Source organism: Gymnodraco acuticeps, unplaced genomic scaffold (assembly GCF_902827175.1).
Source record: "Gymnodraco acuticeps unplaced genomic scaffold, fGymAcu1.1, whole genome shotgun sequence".
Taxonomy (NCBI): Eukaryota; Metazoa; Chordata; class Actinopteri; order Perciformes; family Bathydraconidae; genus Gymnodraco; species Gymnodraco acuticeps.
This window is the reverse complement of record NW_022990224.1, coordinates 1,856,436-1,875,660: the sequence shown is the minus strand read 5'-3', so window position 1 is coordinate 1,875,660 and position 19,225 is coordinate 1,856,436. Positions and strand designations below refer to the sequence as shown.

The window sequence follows — 19,225 nt, the reverse complement described above, 5'->3', positions numbered from 1 at the left end:
CCCACTGAGCTGTTATCATCCTGTGCTAAATGTCTGTGTTTGGCACGCAATTAAATGTGCGAAACAGAGAGAAATAGAAAACCAAAAGGGACCAGATGTGAGCAGGATTTAACAGGTTGCCCTACTGCTGCTTGGGACCAATTATCATATGTCATGAGTAACTTCCACCCCAGCACCAGTCTCTATGTTTTGAACACAGATTTCTTTTCACTTGCAATATGGATCATACTTTAATAGCTTCACTAATTGTTTCCATCTACAGGCCTCCTCCGCCTGTTTCCAAGTCATAGAATTGTTATCAGAAAATCACAGTGTAACAGACGTGTTGCTCCCAAGCAGTTACGCTCATCTAATTATAAAACACTAGGTAAATGTTGAGCAGATGCCCTCCACCATTGCACCCATCCTCCCCCTCTCCGCCTTCACATTGAGAGAGCCATTTGGTCTCATTCTAGTGATACATTGGCTCCACATGGAGTGGTGATCCTTGCCAAGTGGCTGCGGTGGTATAAATGAACCTAATCGCTCGCCAAATCCACACACCGTCCGGCAGACGAGAACAAAAGAAAAACTTCCACTTCAGCTAAAGTGGAGCGCTGCACCGTGCCGTGGTCCCTCACATCTCAGCGCTCCTCAGTTCGCTGTGTCTAGTTTAGGAGTCTGCAGCAGAGGAGACACAAGTGTTATAGTGTCAGAGGATGCTGCATTACAGTCTAATGACTATCGCTTCAGTGTCCTTGTGCTCTGCGTTTGGCAGGGCCGTGCCACAATTAGGCATCTGCTAGTGGAAAACAAATAAGGAAATAGACAATACAGCTAGAGGGGGGAAAGACATATTCCACTTTTATCAGTTAATGCAGCACCTGTGACCTGCATGTTAAGGAACTTTGCAAAGCGAACCCGTCAGGAGCTGATAGCAGCTCCAATGGCTTTGTTGTTTTGTTTGCTCTGCTGTGCATGCTTTCGGTCCTAGAGTTATCTACAATCTCGCTTAATTATTTTTCCCTGCATTGTTTTGCCATGTGGCTCAACCCCAATCCTTCCAAACAATGAAATATCCTCTGATACACATTTTCATTTTTTAAATCTGATTGCAGATATCTTTTCTTCCCACTTGGTTGTCATTATCTATATGTATTCCACTGGTTTCTTGTTTCAAAATGAATCTTGTTTGCTCAAATGCAGTCTTTATCTGCACGTTTGCTTGACCACATATGATGAACAGCGTTGCTACAGTAGCACTGCCTAAATGTACCTGGAATTTGAAGAGTTTAAACTTCCACATTTTGCCTGATTTATGATCCAGAATTCTCTCGCCAAAGCATACAGTATAGAACAATAGAACAATGGAAATAAAAGTCCATAAATATTACTATATCACAACTTTAGTTAAGTTCCTGCAGTGGAAAAGTGGGCTTTGTTTATGAGACTTCCAGTTGGACATCATGCTGTCCTTCTTCCTCTCTCTTCCAGCTTTCACATCTTTCTCATTTCCCCTCATACCACACACCCTGTGCTGGGGAGGCAGAGCAGCTGTCATTCCTGTCTGGCAGGAGGGTCTCCTCTCCACTACAGCCACAAGTGACCTGTTCTTGTCTCTTAGCCAGGACAGATGATGGCCCTGTTGCATCCTGTATAGTCCAGGTGTGGGTTCTATAAGCTTCATTGGGATCAAATTCATAGCTGTGATTGCACTTAATAGCCGATTTAAAAGTAATCTTGACCTCCCAGTGATGAAACCCTGTAAAACAATACTGACGTTGTGCACAGGTAGGATGTGTTAGAAGCGCACATACACGCAGAAACAATCATATGCATGTGCAAACGGAGCATCCATTACACCGCCGGGCTATAAATCTGCTTTGGAATTAACCGGTGAGTAGTGGCTGATTGCTGTAGCGATCCCCTCTCGCTCTCAGGAATCAGAATAAATGAGCGGACGCTGGCATGAACAATCCTTTATTACACCCATTAGGCAGAGAAACCAAACCCTTATGAAACCGGGAACACCAAGCACGCAGCCCAGACGTCGCATACGCGGCCTACTTATGGTTCCCATGACAGTGTGAAGACCCCCCCTACACCCCTATTGCTGCCACCACCACCACACATGCATACCATTACCACATTACCCACCGCCCCCGATCTCCCATCCGTTTGCTCAATCAATGAAAGCAGTTCTGCCGTATGCGCACTCCTCTTAATGTCAAAATATTTCTGAAGTGCCGGCTAATAACTGCAGCTCTCAACAAGCTCAATATGTTCATCAACACATTTCATTTTTTTCTTTTGGAGAAACTTCAAGCAATGGCAGAATCATTAATCAGGAACTTTGCTGCGTATTGCCTGTAAATCATTCCACTCATTCCTTGATGCAATCTTCAAACAACAACAGCGCCAGGTGTTCTTAATCAAGATTGGTTTGTTTGCTTGTTTTTTGCATACATTAAAATTGCCAGGTGGACTATTTTTTCATTAATGTATTCTCCATCAAGAGCAAAGTAATGTTACAGCTCATTTACTGTGCAAAGCTCCGGGTCATATAAACATGTTTTGACAGGTGTTTCATTACCTTGAGAATAGACTGGCTCACATTGCTTGTTGTATTTTATATTAGAGGTTACTTGATCTTTAATGTTTGACATCCATTAAGGGAGTCATGTTGTTCTTCGTTTTATTCAAAGCATCTGGTTGTGTCATTGAAATCTAAAGTACAGCCGCTGGCCTGTAGTGCTTCTAATGCCTCTTAATTAATCATAATACCTACTGACAGCTCTACTCGGCCATTTCTGTCTTTGCTTGCCTTCTGGAAGCATTCTTACAGTGCTTTAAAAAACAGTTTGCTAATTGGAATCAAAACGTAATCCTTGGTTCTAGAGAACTTAACAGAGCAAGTCCAACACAATTTTACATTTTCTTTTCAAAGACAGGTATCGCATATTTTGACCTTAAGCCAATATCAAGCCAGCATCATGTTAGAGTCTCTAAATGGTCAACCTTGCCACCATGATGAAGTGGTCATGTTGTTCTGAACCTAAACAATAACATACCTGACTTACAACTTTGCTGAATACAGTATGAGATGAAAAAAAAGTATTTATACTCTCCAGTAATCTATTACCAATAGTATCACCTAAAGCTACATGTGCCTAATATGTCAAAAACTGTACTCGCATTCATATTTTAACAATGACATATTACACATAATATGTTGAAAAGTCATTGCACATTTGAGACATATTCATTGTTTTGAACGTCCAAAAACCATCAGGACCGCTAACAACTGAACTGATGTATCTGAAGGCACGAAAAAGAAGTGCTGTGTCCTACTTTACTTGTGTTTACCACTGGGAGGCTGATTTGAATGTCATTTTATGTTCAATCACTTGTGACCCAAAACGGGCCTATGTTTGTCCTTGTTAGTGCTGCGATCATAGAAGGCCGATGTGAGTACTAAGGGTTTCATGTGCTTCCCTGTATCTCCAGTCTGAAATAATCAGGTACTATATTGTTGATCAAGTACACATGAGCTCTTCTGAGCATCATTTCTGCCTCCACTGTTCCAAATGTGTAATCAGGACACAGTGGGAAGCACCGAATTGCATCCAATTTCCTCTCACTTCCCTTTGTTTATTGACTCGGGGACCTGACAAGGAGTGAGGCTCAAGTGGGTCGAGAGAGAACCACAGACATCGACTCCTTCTAACCTCTCGCGGGTACTTCCCTTGTGCCATGAACAACACAGCAGGTAGCCATGAAGTAGATTGATTACACTTGTGATCACTCTCTTCAGATAATGTCCTTCCTTTAATCATGCTTTGTGCCGCTGCTCTTTACAAGGATAAGATTATCATCAGCAACTTCATCACTGTCTCATTGTAAATGCCATTCTAATTGGACAACTCTGCTTTTCATTGGAAGTTTTGATCTTATTTACTGCTGTGTGTCCTTCAACTTAAATAGGATCCCTTCTGGAGGCCTTTATTTGTCTGCCTTCGTGTCTATGTGCGGTCTTTATCACACTGAGAAGTCAAAGTAGTTGTTTTCTACATTTAAAGATTTTTGCTACTGGAGCGTATTGTTTGATGAACGTATAATTACTCCCTGGGACTTCAAAGACTGCCCTTTGTAAAAGCAATGAGTTGAGAGTATTTTGCAGTATGTTAGCTTGATCCCTGTGGTGTTGAGCTTTGCTAAGTGCTTAGAAGTCAATAACCTTGTGTTTACTCATTAGGCACCAAGGAGGCTTTTTAATCCTGCAACTCCAAAAACCTGACACTTCTATCCACCGCTTTACTTTCTCAGAAACATTTCCAGTGTTTGAATTAAGATTTGAGGATGAGTTTGGTACGAGGAAAAGCTTGATTGAGACTTCAGCGCTCGCAGCCTCAGCCTATCATGTACTCTTTGACATTGGCAGCATTGACCAAACCTGCTGGCTGTCGGTCTGTGAGGCACTGGATTTTACCGGCCCGCTCTCTTGTCAAGTCTTTTGTGGTGGTTGATATTTCTTTGATGGGACAATAATTACTCCATTTGCCTCAGGGAAAAGCGTTAAAACCAGCAGCCTAAGGCACAATGTAGCTGGAATCGCACACATTATAAACAAAAATGAATTGTTTTGTGGAGTGAAATTTGTTTTTCGGCTGGAATTGGAAACATCCTGTAGTTTAGGTTTGTTCTCTTCTCTACCATACGTCTTTCCCCTTTCCTTTTTTTACCTGCCTTTTTTCCTTGACGCCCCACCTGAACTGGCTTCCTGTTAATTACTAACAGGCAGATCAGTGGCCAGCAGCAGGGGTCCTGACTGACCTTTCAAACCATCCCAGTTGATATTTTTTGCACTGTCAAAGCTCCACGTGCCGCCGTCTGACCTCTACTCCTATTCACAAAGCCAGCGACCGTGTGACAGCCTCATAGACAAAGAGACAGTAAGAGAGGAAAGAGAGAGAGAGGGGAAGTCAGACGAGGAGCCTTTGTTGTGATCACGATTGATTCTGGCATTATGTAAATAGTGCTTATCCAGTGTTAATTGCCTCTGCTGCTAGGATGAGCATATTAAACGTGAAGGAAACAATTTACCGCTTTCAAAGTCTCCCCAGGCCACACTGAATAAGACCGGCCCTGGCATTGCTCGTGCCATCTGTTACATGTGTCAACTGCTCTCTAAAACTTCATGAGAAATAGCAGATAATAAAGGGATATATCTTCATTACAACTTGGATCTTATTTTTCTAGTTTTTGCCATTATTACCTCCACCAAGGAGGTTATTTGTCACTGTAATAAGAACATTATAGTCCCACGGTTGATTGCTGTGATTTGGGAATGGGGTAAACAGCGGCTAACTTGCCATTGTTGTATTCATACTCAGTTTTACTGTGTAAATAGGGATTTTAAAAGAGGCCACCACCTAATGTTTTTACCATAAGATATATTACACTCTTATGTGTTTATAATACAGTATGTGAAGCTTTTCCCTTTAGCTAGTTAGCTTAGCTCGCCTGGCTCTGAAGTGAAAATCAGGCTTCTAGCTTCCCTTTAGCTCACTTATCACATTATACAACCAGCAGAGATTGGCTGGAGCTTCACATGTAAATGACAGATATTAGTGCTGTCTTCTCATCATCTCATTAAAAAGCAAAAAATCCTTGTTCCCAAAACGGCTTGTTTACAACCTGTCTGCTATACTGTACATGTGGTCAAGTTTCCTGCCCATAAACTTTGATGTTGCTCCATCCCCAATCACTTTGGTGAGTGTGATATTATCATTGCTGTGTAAGTAAGGTAAAGGAAAATAAAGGTTGACCCTCTTTCTTTCTTTCTTATTATATAAGGATTGTACACAGGAAGACAATAGAAATGGGCTGAAAACAAGTAGGCAGTTCAGGAATAAGTAAGGAAAGAGCAGTGGTGGCACTTTGTTTTACTGTGTCGATTGTTTTATGTATTTTTAGTGCTAAAAAGACTCTTACTAGGCACCTTTATCAGTCTGAGCTCACTGCCTCACCCTCAGCACATTTAGAGGTGTTCCATGACAGTAGCCACTTGATTTTCTTCAGTCAGCATATGGATGGCACCATTACTCCTTACAACATCTTTTCACACCAGCCAGGCTATTTTGCTGATCTGCACAGCACATAGCATCATCCGACTATACCCCCCCCATCTCCCACTTCTTTCCCGACCCCCAAACCAATTACCAGTTATCACCAAGGAGGAGGCTGTTCATCCATTAGTTATTTATCCACCCAAGTGCTGCTTTTACTGTAATTTGATTTTCTACCCCCATTTCACATTAAAACTCACTCCAAGATAGCAAGATCTTAAAAGTTAAGCACAGAGATTAACTGCGCGTCTCTAAATCTCTTTAACAAAATACCCCACATGTACCATTAACCTTGAACAAGCTGATTAACTTAGCACTCCGTTTTCCTCACCAGTCCCAAATCATATTAGGAATCGACTGCAGAATTTTATAATCCGTCCAAAATAGGCGAGTACAATTGTCTCAACTTCAACATAATCCGTTGGTGATGAAGATAGAACTCCATATTGATTGAATTTCTTGGGAAAGTGATCCTTAGCAGAACGAGAGGATGTTCTGGCTTTTATTTTACAGTGTGTTTGACAGAAAGGGCCAAGTACAAAAGTAAATATGATGAAATGTTTACCCAACAATATTTCCAGTGCAGCACGGCTTTACGCTTTTGAGTTTGTGCGTTTCTGCCTGTCCAATTTGTATAAACTGTGAGTGTTCCTGTGTGTGTGTGTCTTGTGTTTGTATATTGGTCATGCTGGGTGATTTTGCCTATTATTTCAAACGAAATGTTCCATAAGTCATTACTCTAGATCATTACTTTGCAATAGCTTCAATAAAGGTAAACAAAACTAAAAAGTCTCAACCCCTGCGGGCTTAACAATTCTAAATTGAATCTAAATTGCCATATTGCAATAACAGGCATTATAAATGCCTTTTATAGGCCATATATGTGTCAATATACCATTCGGATTTCATTACTGTTGTGCTGCAGAGATGTCCTGGACTGGGCCTGAAGTAAAAGATCATTGTTTCATACCACAATTTAATATATTTTCCAACAAAAATGAGAATAGAGAAAAAGGTATTTCCACCAATATGATGTAAAATACCACACACTGCTGCTCAACTGTTTTGACATTGAGCGTGGGGAGAGTTCATTCTAAGATATCTTCTCCTTTGTCCTTTTTATAATAGTTGTCCTTTTACTGAGCGATCACGGCATGAGATTGGATAATAAACGTATGTTAAAAGTTGGTTCATGAATTTTAAAGCAGACTGAATGAGCTCATACACAATATGAACGATTTGCGCAATAAAGGGAGTACTTCACTAAAGATTGGTGCTCAAAAAAGAAAATTGGCAGAATTTATCAAATGTTCTGCAGGCATAAAACCCCAGCAGCAGCGTGTAGAGTCTTTAATGTGAAAAATAACCCAGGGGCCTTGTGGAGTGTGTTTTATGTGGATGTAGGGGTTAAAGGAGGCCTTTACATTTGTTCATAGGTATGTTGAGGTTATTGTCAGATTTCCCAAGTGGCTTGCTCTCTCCCTCTTGGTCTCTCTCTCTCTTGTGATTGGAGCGTTGCTTGCGTCGCTCAGACAGTATCACTGACTGTCTGAGAGAGATTTATGCTGTCATAAGGGCTGTACTGTAACGGTCATAGACCCGTATTTTATTCTGACACTTTTTATTGAAATGAGACATTTGGGTGTAAAGAGGAACCTGAGCCTTTTCCTCACAGAGAGGATTCTGTGGCTCACTTTAAAACTCAGCTTTCTAGCATTTGGAATTACATCAGGGAGTAATTCCACCTTGCTACTGAAATGTCCTGTTTTCACTGTTTTATGTTTTTGTAAATACAAATTGAGTTTCACAAATTGAATGATGGATTTGCAACACATTGCTGTTGAGCTGCGGTGTATCGGTTGATGTTCAGGTGCAGCAGTCGGTCAGCAGAGATCTCTTGTCCTCTGCTTTGTTATAGAATTGTCTTATATGGACACATCAAGAAAAGACGGTGAGAATAACTTTTCACAATTAAGGGTGGAAGTATACAATTCAATCCAGTTCTTATTCTTCAAGGACAATTGTACATTAGTAACTTTTTTTTCATTTTCATTGTTGCAAAAGATGAAAAAGCCAATGCTGCAGGTTTATGTACGCAACAAAATCTAAGTCGGCTACAAAAAACGTTGTCGGCCTTAGGGTTTCAGGGCAAGGATGAACTGCAACATCCCCATGTAAAGTCCGGCCAGAGACCTTTGTTGCATAGTGATTCCTTTCTCCCCTTATTTACTATCAACTCTCTAATGTGTCATTAAAAGAGGCATTACATGCTCTAAAAAGATATAAGACTTTCAATGTTGTGAATACTGGTATGAAATATCCAGAAATGTAAAAATACTGCATCTGTGGATACTGTGCTGTCTAAAGAAAAAGTTTGACATTTCAGGGAAATGTTTTAAAGACGAGAAACAGGTGAGACAGCGTGGATCTGTTCACAGGCAACATAGTTCTCCAATTAACACGATATATCTCGTTTGTTGCACACAAGAACGGAAGTGTAAAATTAAGTGTTATCTCATTATTCAGGAGACTTTTGCGTTTCTATGTTGAGAAACATTGATCACATCATTGAGAGAATAACGTTGTAATGGGTTTTTACACTGGGGAAAAATATTTTGCCAAGCTATGTAAGAAGCAAACAATGTCTTGTCATGTCCACATTTTGTGAGCTCTTTTATAAATCCATCAGTGTTCAGTTTTGATGGTGGAGGAGTAGCAGGTGTCCATCTGTATATCTCCAGAGCACAGCACTGGCTATGCTTCCTTTGCACTCCTCTAATGTACCTCTTCTGACACACTCATCACTTCTCAGTCTCCTTCAACTCTTTCATCTGAGGGCTCCACACAGCTGACCGGACCTTAACACTGACAGGCTGCTTTTCCCCAAAAGAGGAGGAGAAGGAACAGACGTGAAACTACAGCAGTAAGCGCTACACTCCCGAGGCTTCATGACCTACATGTTACACTTTCTCCATCTGCCTGCATACACTTAACACCCCACAGGCTGCCACTCAAACCAGCAGGTGACGGCAAACAGGAGATGTAGACTGTGTGTAATGCTGGCTCACTGCATGTACAGATGTTAAGCACTACAGCCAAGGTTACACACAGTGGTTAAATAGACTTTGATGCTCTTTCTTCTGCCGCTGAAAGCCTTGTTTACTTGTCTGTTTAGCTGAAGTAGAAAGAATGACCTTCATTCAGTTCAGCACATTTCCAGTTCATGGAAAGTGGAGACATACACTCTTTTCTTGTGCACCGCATAAACTATTTAAAATTAAAAACAAAACATTTCATTAAGATTCAAAGTGCTACATGCAAGCCATAAAGCAATGCATGTAGTTAATTTGAAAGCATAAAAAAGCTAATGGACTATTAGAGTCTACTGCCTGGGGCTGGCTTTTCTCCTGGCAGAAGAAGTACATCAATCACTTCTATCAGTAATCCCCTGCAAGCTGCCGGCAGTGTCTGTGCCTCCTGCCGAAGAAATTGTGCCTCAGCAGAAGCAGCATCAGATGTGGCTCAGGTTGACATCTTAACAGATAAACTGGCCCCACTTTACTACCACTGTCACTACATTCTGCCCGAGGTCTTTGGAGATATTGATGGGCGGCAGCAGTCGAGGAGACAAAAGCACTGACGGAGGAGACGCCTGAGGAGTGGAGCTAAGCTGCTACGTGTTTGTTTGTTCTTTCTTTCTTGTGCTCATACCTGGAGGACGCATGATAAGATGGGACACAGATGAGAGGACATTCAGGATTGTGCTTTCGCTGTAGGGGACTTGAGGCTCGTAGTTGTAAGAACAGTGACTTTTGTTTAAGTTTTCAACTCATTCTGTTTGTTTGCGCAAAGTAGCTCAAAGTGCTGTGTTGTAGAAACTAAATGAAAGCTTTAGCGCAAGTTCAATAAGGAAGACCTAACATGAGTCACTTACACGTCACTCTATTGCTCCCTTCCCCCCTCATTAAATACGAGGGTGTCACCCCTCAGCAGGCAATCGCTGCACAGGCTAAATTCCTTAAATACCTGCTCTTCCTCCCTGTCAGTTGTCATTTCAGGTGACTACACGCAACCCGCCTCCACACCTCTCGCCTCCCGTCTCCTACAGGACAAAGCTAAACTTCCTTCTTCAGACCGGTCTCACCTACTCATCACCACCACCAGTGTCTAGACCCCGGGATTTCATCGGAGCGGTTCTTTCCCTCCTGAATGATTATCCTGCAAACCGGGGCCTAATCGCCAAACACCATTCCATTCTCCTTTTGTATTATCATGGCAATCATTTCATTCATATGACGTGTAAACAATAAATATGTATTCCTTACATCACGTCTCTCCGGTTTGAAATGTACAAGTTCAAGGTCTTTATTGTCATTCGTACATAGTACATAGGAGTGTAGTTATGTCGATGAAAATCTTAGGTCCCAGTCTCCTCCAACAGTGCAACACAAACAGATAAAATAGTGCAAGTAAATACAATAAAATAGAATAGAAGTAGTGCCATAAGAGTCTATATACAAGTGATACATCATTTTTAAGTTGTAAACAGGTGAATGTTCTTACAGTAGTTCAGGTGTGCAATGAAACTGTCGCTGAGTCTGGTACACCATATTTTTGAAAAGTCTTTGTCAATATGAGACTGTGCCATTGCAAATATAAAATAAACTTAAAGGTTTTTCATCCTGTTCATACACTCCCCTTCTGGTTCACTGGATTTCCTGTGTGAAGCCTGGTGCTTCTCTCTTGGGCTTTGAATGAAAACACATTTATCTTTTAGCTACAGCTGCAGCATATTTGTGTGCAAACAGCCAGCAGATGTGTCTTCACTGTCTTGGTCCAACAACTCCATCCTAACGCCCAGTTCTTTCCAACTTCCAACTTTACCTGATCCTCTCCTGGCTCATTTGAACAGAAAATAATCTCGCATGAATAATCAGCTTTGTTTCATTCTAGACAATAAGATGATTCATGTTGACTTTGTGCATACGGAGTAGTTTTGGCCATGAACCACTGTCAGAGCTGCACTGCACTTGATAAACACTACAGCTGCTAAATAATTTGTTGCAAACAGATTTTGTTTACCAGCATGTGCTTGTGAATGAATATGTATTTGCATACTTTGCATGCACACTTGAAGTAGATAGTTTATGCGAGTAAACCCAAATATATGTGATGATGAAACTTTAAGAGATTACTGCTTGTGCTGAGCGTAAGGCGGTGAATGCGGGAAGAAATGGTCTTTAAATTCGACAAGATTAAGGCCAGTTGGAAAACATATTTTCCATTAAAACTCTGGTGTATATTCACCCTTTGCATTTTTGGGCAAGCAAGCTGATGATGCACTTTGCTGAGCTGTCGCAAGACATCTCAAAGACTGTACTGAAGGGTTATCTGAGAGTTTCTAGAAAGCTGCAGCCAAGCTCATAGAAACTCTCCATCTGTCGGATAGGAGTGTAGATCCAAACAACTAACAGCACTGAGGCAGTGTGGAGCTGGACAGACATCAGCCAGGGACACAGCGATGATTACAAAGTCCCTAATGCAGGAGTTAAGGCTACTTAATATTATTCTGTTGATTGGGGATTAATTGTTCCATCTGGCTCTTATGAACATTTGTGAAGAGAATGAAAACCACTCCCTTATTTTTACTGACATGTTTCATCTTGTTTTATTATGGTTTTGGAGTATGGCTAGCAAGTACAGAGGGTTGTCGGAGGATCGTGGGCTGGACAGGCTATACCAGAGGGAGAGCTGGGAAATGTGATCATTTTTCTACGGGGCTGTCATACGCCATAGGCTGCCTCATTTGTCTACTCCAAGTCCTTTGTTTCCATCACGCTCCCTGTTCCAGGACTAGCCTGCAGAGCAAGACACAAGCAGGGGAAAAAGAGAGAGCGAGACAATAAAAGGAACTAAATAAGCTAATTATTATAGTGCTGCATGTTTCTTTAATACAGTACTTAACTGTAATGTACATGCTGCAGTATTTAAAACCTGCTGAATGGCTGAAAAACAGAATGAAAGTAGGTGTGGAGTGAGAGAAGGAGGGATGAGGGAGGCTGCGCGACTGCACTCTTTCCTCCAAATTGCCCTGTAGTTCCACAGGAGTGTTGTGACCCACTTTGTCTCCCACTCAGGTGATTAATGCAACATGCTACAAACAAAGGTCACGTCAGGAGGCAGGAGAGCTGGCCTGAACACAACAAGAGCTGAGGGATTTACACAGTATATGACTTCTGTTAGGAATGAGAAATAACACGTTGTCTGTTGTTTTGTAGGGCATCACTCGTGCTCAAGGGACACTTTGAGAAGTAAAGGAAAACAAAGTAAAACACACAAACTCACATCCACATGACGTGTACATATGTGAATGCACTAGGGATCAGAGTAACGCACCATTATTGTATTATCACCATTATTACGCGATTTGTTTCTGTTTTCAGTTAGCAGGTAATGATGATATTTAGAAGACCATTGTGTTTGAAATTAGTAATTAAAAGAGGTTGTCATCAATATTATTGATCAGTTTACCACATTTTCAACCTAGGTTTCAGATCTAGTTCCTCAAAATTGTGCATTTTTTACTTTCCAGCAGTTAACGAATTGATCAATTAAACAAAATGACAATCAGCAAATGATTCAATAATTTGTTAGAAACTATATATATGTATTGCAGCATAATTTACAAGCCTTAATAGTTGGGAACAACAGATATGTCTTGTATAAGCACTATACAAAAGACTTGAGCCTGGCTTTATGCTATCATTTTATATTGATGCTATATCGCTGCTAAAAAGTCATTTCTCAAAGATGTACTGCCAACTGTAGTGAAATGTGTCATTGAACATGCACGACTCAAGTCAGGCATATCTTGGGTTGAAAATATAAGTTCTCTCAGCAGGAGTTCCCTGGTGGCTCCTGCATCTTAATGTTCTTTTAGAGGCACGACATACATAAATTGTCGTCTGCACATGAATTTTGTCGTTTTGTGAGAGTCTGAAAGAAGCTATTTGTTTTTACTTCTACCACTGTGTTGCTCTTTAAAGAGAGCTTGTGATGTCAGTTTTGAAACACTGCTGCTTTTTTGGTTCCCCAGCCTTGTTGTATTTTCCCAGAGCTGACTCTTTCTTTTACTTTGCTAGTTATCATTTAAAGTGATTTCAGTTTGCTGTGTAAGCAAAAAGCTCCACTCCAAAACCACATTTAAATACAAAAGCAAGTGTAATTATGCTGTGTCTATCTTTTTTCCTTTTTCTCAGCGGTTGTCTAAATTATAATCTCTGGTTTCAGCGTTTATATCAAAGCACATTCTCTAAGGTATTCTGCATCCATGGTTTCTCTTCCAGAGAAAAAATTACTGCTGTTAAATGAAGCAATGATTTTCTTTATATGTGCCAGCTGTAGCGCAAATCGTTTTCAATCTGCCAGAAAATCCAGTTCATTTTGTGGAGATGAGGTTGAAGATGGACTGCTGGAATGAACAGAGGCCATTGGGGCTCTGATCCAACACCCAGATAACGTTGCATCAAACTGGGCTTTTGTGTGTCTTTTCAAATGTTATGTTCATCAAGATTTCTCTTTGATCATCTGTCGGGAACACATCCATGAAAGAAATATACATTTATATGTGAATGCATTCACCCTGACCACAACTTTAAAGCTGTAAAAGCAATATGGCCAAATTGCCCATAGGTACAATGTTGCATTTATACAGTATGTTACATATTCAGAGACTAGGGTTGTGCTATTGTTGGGATTGGAAAGCAGACAGCAGTGTAGTAGCTCAGTGTTTTTGTATGCACACTGAATGAGAATAAAAGGCAAAGCAAGTTTATTTATATAGCACTTTTCTGTACGCGACAATTCAAAGTGCTTTACAAAACAAATTAAAATACTTTTTATGAATAAATACAGTGAAAACACATAATATAATTTAGACTCAGTTACTAACTGTATATCTGTAGACTTGGTATGTCTTAAATGTCCGGTTAGGATGTATTAGAACGAAATCTAAAATGAAAATTGTAAATAAAGCAATCTGTATGTAAAAAACCACCTGTATGTAAATTGTAAATAAGCCATCTTTATGTCAAATATGTCTTATATGTCTTAAATGACATGATGAATTGGAAATGGGGGACCCTGATGTAAACAAGACGAAAGTCTTTCTCTGGTCTGCATCCCCTTAACAATTGTATGTTTTGAGCTGTACTGTACTGTACCCAATATACAAGCTGTTAATAAACTTTTCAATCAATCAATCAAAACTGTAGTTCGAATATGATCATCTCAATTAAAAGCAGCGGCAAAGAGATATGTTTTTAGTCTCGATTTAAAAATCGGTTATACAGACATATACAAGATTGGGGTGTTTATCTAAGGCTTCATTGAATTAGTTTCACCTTTCTCAGATCTGCTTCTATTAGTTGGTATAAAGATTATAATAAGATAAAGAGAGAAAAAACCGATGTCACGCAACATTCTGAGTCTCCGTTCTTTTTCGCTGGTTTGATGTCACTTACCCAGAAAACACTGCCTCTCTGGCTCTGCATACAGAGATTTAGCTCCACCAATTAGCTACGGTTCATCTCAAAGACTTGTTTCTGTAGCAACAGTCAACAAATAAAGAAATAAAGTGTATGGAGCTGTTGTATATCACAGACAAAATATAACCCATGTATAATGTGTCCCTGTCCTCCTCAGGTGAACGGGAAGGAGTTGTCCAAATCGAGCCATGAGGAGACGGCGGAGGCCTTCCGTGCTGCCAGGGACCCCGTCGTGGTGCAGGTCATCAGGCGGACCCCCAGCGGCCGCCCCCATGGCCTCCCTCAGGAAATCCATGTGGTGGATGTATGCACTCAGACCGACATCACTTTCGAACACATCATGGCGTTGGTAAAGCTCCGGCCTTCGACCCCTCCTGTGCCTGACGTCTGTCCCTTCCTGCTCTCTGACAGGTGCGCTCAATAGGAAATGTTTTTAGTTTTCATTTAACTTTCTATCTTTGCAAAGTACATGAAGTACGTAAACAAGGATTACAAACTGAATTTAAAGTTTGAAGGTCAGTGATTTCATATAATTAAATATATTTTCTAATGCTGTCAACATTATCGCGTTAACGGCGGTAATTAATCTTTTGAATTAATTGTGTTAAAAATATTTAACGCATTTAACGCATGTGCAGAAAGCCCGCCCCATACATCCCACCAGTGGCAGCGCCAGGGTATGGCTGGGGTAGGCTACACCCATACCAATAAATGGCTTAGCCCCACCATGAAAAATGATGTTAAAGTAAGCCAAATAAAGTCTGCCAACTCGCGCGGAGTAAATTGCACAGAGAAGCAGTTAGTAAGATTGATTTCAGTAGCCACTTGTCTGGAAATACCGAAGACCAGAAAACGGTTTTGAAAACTTTTGTCACGTAGTGATCGTCTTCTCAATAGAACATCTTTGATAATATCTTCTTGCCAATCAGAATCAAGATAACGGCGTGGTGTTGTTGCAGGAAGTCCCGACGGAGAATACTTTTGATGTAGTACAGGGGTGCACATAAAGGTACGCAGGTTATGTGCGTAATCTGAAATGCGTACCGTCACTTGTGTCACAAAGCGCATTTGCGTACCGACGTTCTTGTGAAGCTTTTCCAGAAGGCGGTGAGATCACCGGACGACAGAGTCGGTCTCCGTGTGCACAGTCAGGGCTGCTGTTAACGTCGGTCTGTACAACGGAATTGTGCCAAAACTACGCCAACCGGCTGCGGAGGGAGACTCCCCCCCTTCACTGGAGAACTGCGCTAAAACAGCTGATCACAACGTTCACACACTGTGGTCACGAAGTACTCTAGCGCCCTCTCCCCCCCCCCCGTCGACTTTCCTGAAGTACTCCCCCGTTGATAGAAATCAACACGTAATGAATTAAGACCCCACGGTTTGATGATTGATAGGTGTGTGGGCTGTCTTTCATTTTGACAAGCAGAAAAATGTTATAATAAACATAGATACTGTATGTTAAATGGATATAACCGCCTTCTTTCATTTATCTTTCCATTCCCACAACAATATACATAAAGAAATGGCATATTTTGGACATAGTTCGAATGGTGATTAATCATGATTAATTAATTTTTAAGCTGTGATTAATCTGATTAAAAATTTTAATCGTTTGACAGCCCTAATATTTTCATATAATTTGATATCCTTTTGTATCCTCTTGTTTGTATTTCATTTGGTATAATTACGGAGGATTTTGGTTCATTGCCACAAGAGTTTGTTTTTGTGTCCTTGCTCTGACTTTGGCTGGGTCTGATGGTAATTAATGAGGGCGGGGGGGGGGGTGGGGGGGGGGGGGGGGGTAGTGAAAAATGTTATTGAGCTATGAAGCAGAAATATCAGTGTTTGGAGGATTAGCAATACAAGTATGCAAGGCGCCTGTAAAATATAAATGAATTGTCTAACCAGCTGCAGAGTTATGACAAATATAGATTTGTACAGTATATGATGAATGATAGTCTCAACGTCCTTCACGTCTTCTTCTCATAAATGGGACACACTACATTTAAAACAGGGCAGGGCTAAGTGATCCTAATCAACCATTAATACAGAATGTATATATGAAGTATGCTTGGCATTTCCAGGTTTTGTAAAGAATACAACATTAATTAAAATCTATCAACAAGCAGCAAGTATGAAAAGGTTGAGAATAAATAAAAGGAAGTCCATGTAGTCTTGTATGACAGCTTCAGTTGACTTTATTCAGTTTGACTGTTGAATCGATACACAAAGAAATAACTCAGCAGTAGGATTCAATGTGTTTGTTAGGCTTAAGTGTCTTTAATTTGAGAAGAAATGAAAGGACATACTAGAAGTCTGACAGTTAGAAGTCTAATCAGATCTCAACTGGATGCTGGGAAGTACAATACCTCAAAAACATGTTTTTTTTTATTGGTAATGTGGGAGGAAGGCATAAAAATATGCACAAAAAAACATCTTTGGAGTTTAAAGTATCAACAAGAGGTTTTGCTGGAAAACAACACAGCAATGTGGTTCATTATTTCTTCTCGTGGCATTTTAGTTTATACTCTGTTCATCTCAAAGGAGGAGTAAACTGTGAGCAAGAGAAAAGTTTAGCATGAAGAAATATCTGGCTCCTGCCTCTTGGGAGTGAGACGATGGCAACGTAGGAGCCTCACAGCACAGATCTGGGAAGTCAGGGTGGTCTCTGTGAAACATGTTTTTGTTATAGTAGATCATAAATTCAGAATCATAAACTCCAAAATATGTTGCCATTTGTCAGTGGAGACATGATTAGAGAGTCATTGCTTTCCTAAAAACATCATAAAAAAGTAAAGTGTTATTGTCAGTGTTACGTGCTAGGTGTAAAGTACTTTACAAGAACTGATCAAAATCATCACCACATGTACATATCTCACACAATAATAACCTTACAATCCCCCACGGAGCCTTCTTGCCATAATTGTATCTGCTTGGCGTATCCATTTTGACTCATGGAAGGTTTACAAGGTGATTAAAGCAAATGGGCTAATAAAAAAACTAGACAACACAGTGCAGCGTGTGCTTGCGGGCTACTTGCAGCCCCCGGCCAAGCCCAAATGTAATCAATGTGTCCCATAAAACTCACATTTTCTTCTTTTTCATCTGAGATCAGGTGCACAATCCAATATAAAGCAGATGTTATAGATGTAACAAATGTTTGTCACTCTCATGTTTGAGGCTAGATTGTAAATGTGTAATTGTATTCTTTGCACCTACTGCCAAATGTTGTTATGTGTGTAATATTGAGGCACTTAAGTATAAAGCATTCTGTCATTTTTCAGTCTGGTTTTGGCACTAGAAGATTGTTTTGAGACAGTTTTACAGTTCTGGGTATTCTTAGAGTCAAGACAGCCCCTGAACACATCACTCAAAATCTTCTTTTTTTTGAGTTGTGTGGCACTGACGCTGCTCATCTTATCCAAGCCCTCACAATGCTGTTTTGTTCAGTGACTGAGGGAGGAATAATAGAATTACACTGTACAGTGTGGGGGGGTTGGTCCGTCAATAATAGGAAGCAAATGATGTGGATATGCTGTTATTAACAAGGGGCTGGATTTTTATCACACACGCACTCCAGCGGCAATGAAAGCCCTTGACAAATCCTTTATACTTCAGATTCCTGAAAGACAAAGGCGAGGAGATCTTGTCACTTAAAGGAATTGAACGCATTAGAAAGAAGCTCAACATCTCTCTCTGCCTCCCTGTCTGTCTCTTCCTCTCTTTCTCCCCCGACAGCTGTCATTCTCTTCATACAATGGACAAGGATTACTATGAAGGGACGGATTACCTCTCCCCTGTTCCAGCTGATGGAGAGAGGACGGAGGAGTTTGAGTATGAGGTAGGAAACGTACTCGACATCACTGCTTTCTTAAACCTTACAAATTCATTGGCATTGGTAATATTATTGGCTAAATGTAACTCACGCTGATGTATTGGCACATTAAGGTTTTTCAGAAAAACACCTGTTTCAATTAAGTTCTTTAACGACATTTCCTGTGTCGATTACTGATTGTTTTTACTTTTCAAATTAGACAGATCCAGGTAAACGGTCTAAAGTCTTTTAGCTCATTGTCTCCTGGCTCCAGCCTTATACTTAACACACCTATAAAGTGGTATCAGTCTTCTTTTTACCTCTTACTTTAATATTTGAAGGACCCTCTGAAATTATTTTTCAATAATGAATTAGACCTCTAGTCAGGTGAAAGTAGTTCACTGCTGTGACCGTGCTTTGGAAGTTTTGGCATGTAGCCTTCGACATCCTGAAGTGTTTGAGGTACTGCTCTTCTGTGAAACCCTTTACCCTCAACATATGAGGAATTCTCATCTGACCTCCGCATTATTAAAGATATGAACCTTTGCATTGCACTGTAAAATATATTTTCCCAAAGGCCTGTCTTGCAAAAGTGACATTTTGTTGTTGTTGCACATGTGTGACGTTTTATGGTGCATTTGGTTGTATGCGAGGCATTTCAGAGCATAGATCCTTTCACACAGATGTGAGATACACTGTATGTTATCAGTCAGAAAAGTCAGCCTTTAACTCCTTTAATGTAGGCCTGGAATAAC

The 19,225-nt window shown here is 40.5% G+C and overlaps 1 protein-coding gene across 2 annotated transcripts in view; it reads left to right on the top strand.

Moving 5' to 3' along the window:
- Positions 1-19,225, top strand: part of LOC117547902 (PDZ domain-containing RING finger protein 4-like) — a 130,355-nt gene that overhangs the window by 94,767 nt on the left and 16,363 nt on the right. For both annotated transcript variants that reach the window (XM_034218827.1, XM_034218828.1), the window contains exons 2-3: positions 14,811-15,064; positions 18,395-18,497. In XM_034218827.1, the coding sequence (XP_034074718.1) occupies positions 14,811-15,064; positions 18,395-18,497 (357 nt within the window). The remainder of the gene's footprint in view (positions 1-14,810; positions 15,065-18,394; positions 18,498-19,225) is intronic.